The 4,774-nt window shown below is 40.3% G+C and overlaps 1 protein-coding gene across 8 annotated transcripts in view; it reads left to right on the top strand.

Moving 5' to 3' along the window:
• SPATS2 (spermatogenesis associated serine rich 2) overlaps window positions 1-4,774 on the top strand; it is a 171,357-nt gene that overhangs the window by 88,410 nt on the left and 78,173 nt on the right. For all 8 annotated transcript variants that reach the window (XM_017894791.1, XM_017894790.1, XM_017894792.1 and 5 more), the window contains one exon: window positions 1,000-1,283. In XM_017894791.1, the coding sequence (XP_017750280.1) occupies window positions 1,259-1,283 (25 nt within the window). In that variant the 5' untranslated portion in view covers window positions 1,000-1,258. The remainder of the gene's footprint in view (window positions 1-999; window positions 1,284-4,774) is intronic.

Genomic DNA, 4,774 nt, shown 5'->3' with positions numbered 1-4,774 from the left:
AAAAAAAAAAAAAAGAAAAGAAATTCTAGGCTCACACCTGTAATCCCAGCACTTTCGGAGGCCAAGGCCGGCAGATCACGAGGTCAGGAGTTCGAGACCAGCCTGGTCAAGAGACCAGCCTGGCTAATATGGTGAAACACCATCTCTACTAAAAAAAAAAAAAAAAAAAAAAAAAAAAAAAAAAAAAAAAAATACAAAAAATTAGCCAGGTGTGGTGGTGGGTGCCTGTAATTCCAGCTACTCAGGACGCTGAGGCAGGAGAATCGCTTGAACCTGGGAGGCGGAGGTTGCAGTGAGCCGAGATCACACCATTGCACTCCAACCTGGGCAACAAGAGCGAAACTCCATCTCAAACAAAAAACAAAAAGAAATTCTAGAGGAAGAGAATAGACCCTTGATTTGGATGGGAAGATCAGATGGCTCATGCCTATATAATCCCAGAACTTTGGGAGGCCAAAGCAGATGGATCACGAGGTGAAGAGATAGAGACCGTCCTGATCAATATGGTGAAACCCCGTCTCTACTAAAAATACAAAAATTAGCTGGGCGTGGTGGTGCACGCCTGTAGTCCCAGCTACTCGGGAGGCTGAGGCAGGAGAATCACTTGAACCTGGGAGGCAGAGGTTGCAGTGAGACAAGACCCCGCCCCTGCCCCCCAGCCTGGGGAAAGAGAAAGCCTTCATCTAAAAAAAAAAAAAGAAAGATCTTGGGGAGTGGTAAGAGTTAACATTTTAGTTTGCGAAGCAGAGATGGGGATATTTTAGATGGATACAAAAGATAAGAAGACTAAGAGAACATACTTTCTAAACTAAGGGGATAATCTGATTCTAAGATTAAGTTTTCTTAAGAAAAATTCTGCTTTTCAGCAGCTACATTGTTTCTATAGTACTTAAAACTAGTTTTGTACAGAGAAATACAAAAGAAACCTTGTGGATATCTCAGAAATTTTATACAGATAGTCATTACTGTAATAGTATATGTGTGTGTTTTTCCCTCCAGAATCTCCCTGGAAAAGAAGACATGAATATCTGCAATGATACTTCCTGATAAGAAGTCGATACAAGAAAAGGAAAGGAGATTGACAGCTAGTGAGCAGAATTTCCAACAGCAGGATTTCGTATTTTTTGCTTCCAACTGCACACTTCCATTGCCCACTTTTGAATCAGAGATACCTACACAAAATCCAGACAAGGCAAAAGGATACTTTTCTTGTATATTTTTTGAGAAATATACATCTAATAAAATCTAAGAAACGACAATGTCCAGGAAACAGAGCCAGAAGGGTAAGATACATGTGGGCATAAATTGTTAAAAGCATAGTTATAACGATCCCCATTTATAGCTGTATATTTAAAAACTGTCCTAATGTGTTTTGAATGGTTTTACAAGTATTTATGGATATTAGATTATAGCTTTGTGTATTACCAGTCTGAGAATTAATTCATATAACAATAGCTTTTCTACTCACACAAACTTATCAAATTGTGATATACTATCTTGAAGATGCATTTTTGAATACTGAACATATGTTAGGGAGATGTGGTTAAGAGGGCTAGCTTGTTGCAGGATGTTCTATGTTGTTTGAGTTGACATTTTTCTAGAGAAAGGCAGCGGAGCAAGAGTAAATGCTTCTGGTTTTTGTTTCCTTCTTTAGCTTTCCTTCCGGGATTGTTCCTCTAGCTTCTTATCTAAAGTGAAATACAGGGTGCAAAAAGTCCGGAGGTAGAAGGGTAGTTATAATGGAGGGAAGGACAACAAAGATTCTGCAAAACCTTTTTCTACTTTTCTAGAAAGCGGCAAAATTTAAAGGGACAAAGTGAACAATAGCACTAGAACTATTGTACATAACTGGTATATATTGATTAAAAGAATGCTCATAGATATCCTGGCATTTTCCCCTCATTCAATTTAATTTCCAGTTCAAAGTTAATGTTCTTTAATTCAAAACAAAGCTTCATAGATACAGCTCTCACATGTTAAATATGAAGAAAATGCTTTTAAAGCTGATTTTGACTTGGTAATTCAAAAACCTCATAAGAAAGTAAATAAACCAGATTTGTGGTTTCGAAAGTTGTAGTTTCATTGTGTAGTAAATCTATAGGAAGAATCTGAGCTCTAGGGAATGCTTAGATTACTAAAGCTGAACTGTTCTGTGGAATGAAATTTACCAATGGAAAAGTTTTTTTTTTAATAACAAACCAAGTTTGTTTTTTCTTAGTTGTTATAATTCAGTTTGTTTTTTTCCCAGTTATGGTTGAAACATTGAGCATCTGTTTTGCCCTGCAAATGAGAAATACTATAGTAAAATAGGGTTCTGGAAAAGTTGAGCATTTAATTTTTCCTAAAAAAAGTTAACTTCAGCAAATTGCTTTGACCTTTTTAAAATGAGAGAGTCTTTATTGCATGTCTGTGTTTTGCCAGAGCTGTAAAAAAAGTATCATTGTGAAGCAGGATATTTCCCTGACCCCTTTGCAGGAGTCTCTCCTTTGCTCAGCCTGCCTCTCTCAACTCCTCACGGGAAGGAGAGCGTGAGTGAACAAGGCAGGAACTGGAGGGCTTAAGTGCTGGAACCAGCTGGCTGCTGTGGCATCGTCCAGGCTGTGGGGTGCCTGTGACTCCCAAGGCTCCAGAGGGCATATTACAGTGCTCTTTTAGCTCTGCCATCTGTGGACGGCTTAAGTGTTAACAGCTCAGTGGGCCCTTTGCCCCGTTGTGTGGGGTGGCTCCCCTCTGCCAGCAAGGGCAAAGGGCCAGTGTGACAGCCTTTTGTATCAGCACTCGTGGCTCCTGAGCTCTTGTCTGGCGTCCAGGAAAAATGAGGTCACACAATGAATTGAAGGATGGAGCTGAAAAGGGGTTGGTGGGGTGGGGGTAGGTAATCTTTCCCTGAAGTCCAGCTGTCTCCAGCTAAATTTTTCTCCAAAGTTACACCATCAAGCTGTCCCTCTAAAGTCAACCCGCTTCTCTCCAACATCCTGATGTCCAACTGGTTCTCCTCTCTGCCAGCTGAGTCTGGGGTCTTTATAGGCACAGAATGGGGCAGGGCAGGGCCATGGGTGGTTTAGGAAAACATTCAAACAGGAAAACAGGGATATAAGTTCTCACTTTGGGCCAAGGTTTCAGGCATTTTGGCTTGAGGGTGGGGTTTTCACCGGTGACCCATCCTTTTCTGCCTAGAATTTCTTTGCCTCCTGTCCCCATCAGTTGCTTTTTGTAACTGGTATCTAATTACTATAAAATGAATTTAAATATTACTATAAAATGAATTTAAATTTTAGACTATAACATAGACACTAAGTGCTTACCAGTTTTGGTTGAACTTAGCCTAGATTTGCACTTAGTTGGAAACAAAGTAAAGCTTACATGATGTTGCGACTTTCTCTGAAACAAATCTATTCATGTAATTCATTTGCATGTCTGATATTTGGTCCCATGAAATATATAATATTACAGTATTCCATTTATTCATTTATACGTTTAAAGTTTCATTGCTTTGGGTTTTAGTAGTCTAATCTGTAAATATACTGGCTTTATCTACTTGATTATACTACATTAAAAAGCAGGGTCGGCCAGGTGCGGTGGCTCACGCCTGTAATCCCAGCACTTTGGGAGGCCGAGGTAAGTGGATCACAAGGTCAGGAGTTCGAGACCAGCCTGGCCAAGATGGTGAAACCCCATCTCTACTAAAAATAAAAAAATTAGCCAGGTGTAGTGGCACACGCCTGTAGTCCCAGCTACTCGGGAGGCTGAGGCAGGAGAATCCCTTGAACCTGGGAGGCGGAGGTTGCAGTGAGCCAAGATCACACCACTGCACTCTAGCCTGGGTGACAGAGCGAGACTCCATCTCAAAAAAAAAAAAAAGAAAGAAAAAAAAGTCTATGGTAGTCATTGTTCTTGGTGGTATTTCATTTATAGACTCTTATTTTGTAAGGAGTTATGCTTTTATTCAGCAATAGACCATGTTTTCATATTTTCCTTTTGTCAGTAATACTTGTAAATTCCTTATTTAATGAAATACTTAGTGGAGTTAAACTTGAACAGCTTAAATTAAATTAAGTCAGTTTCAGTTAAAATTATCGATTACTCCAAGCCTATTAGCCAATATCTAGCGGAAGTCAGAGCTGTGCTTCTTAAGAGTGTGGTCTGTAGACCCTATTCCTGTCTGTGAACTGGAGAAGTATATAGAAATGAAGTGTGTTTAAGAACTCTTTGATAGTGATTTGACAGTGTGGCAACATCTCAGCCCTTTTAAAAACAGTTTTATTGAGGTATAATTTAAATACCTTAAAATGTGCCCAAGTGTATAATTTGATTATTTTTAGTAAATTTACGGAGTTGTGCACCATCACCAAAATCTTGTTTTAAAACACTTTCTGCTTGGGTATGGTAGCTAAAGCCTATAATCTCAGCACTTAGGGAGGCTGAGGCAGGAGAATGACTTGAAGCCAGGAGTTCAAGATCAGCCTGGACAACATAGTAAGACTGTCTTAACCGGGCGTGGTGGCTCACGCCTGTAATCCCAGCACTTTGAGAGGCCAAGGCGGACGGATCACCTGAGTTTGGGAGTTCCAGTCTAGCCTGACCAACATGGAGAAACCCTGTCTCTGCTACAAAAAAAAAAAAAAAAAAAAATTAGTTGGGTGTAGTGGCGCATGCCTGTAATCCCAGCTACTCAGGAGGCTGAGGCAGGAGAATCGCTTGAACCGGGAGGTGGAGGTTGTGGTGAGCCGAGATCGCCCTCCAGCCTGGGCAACAAGAGCAAAACTCCATCTTA

This window comes from Rhinopithecus bieti, unplaced genomic scaffold (genome assembly GCF_001698545.2).
Source record: "Rhinopithecus bieti isolate Rb0 unplaced genomic scaffold, ASM169854v2 scaffold_24390, whole genome shotgun sequence".
Taxonomy (NCBI): domain Eukaryota; kingdom Metazoa; phylum Chordata; class Mammalia; order Primates; family Cercopithecidae; genus Rhinopithecus; species Rhinopithecus bieti.
Note: the sequence above shows the minus strand (reverse complement) of the source record. Positions and strands in the feature narration are given on the sequence as shown.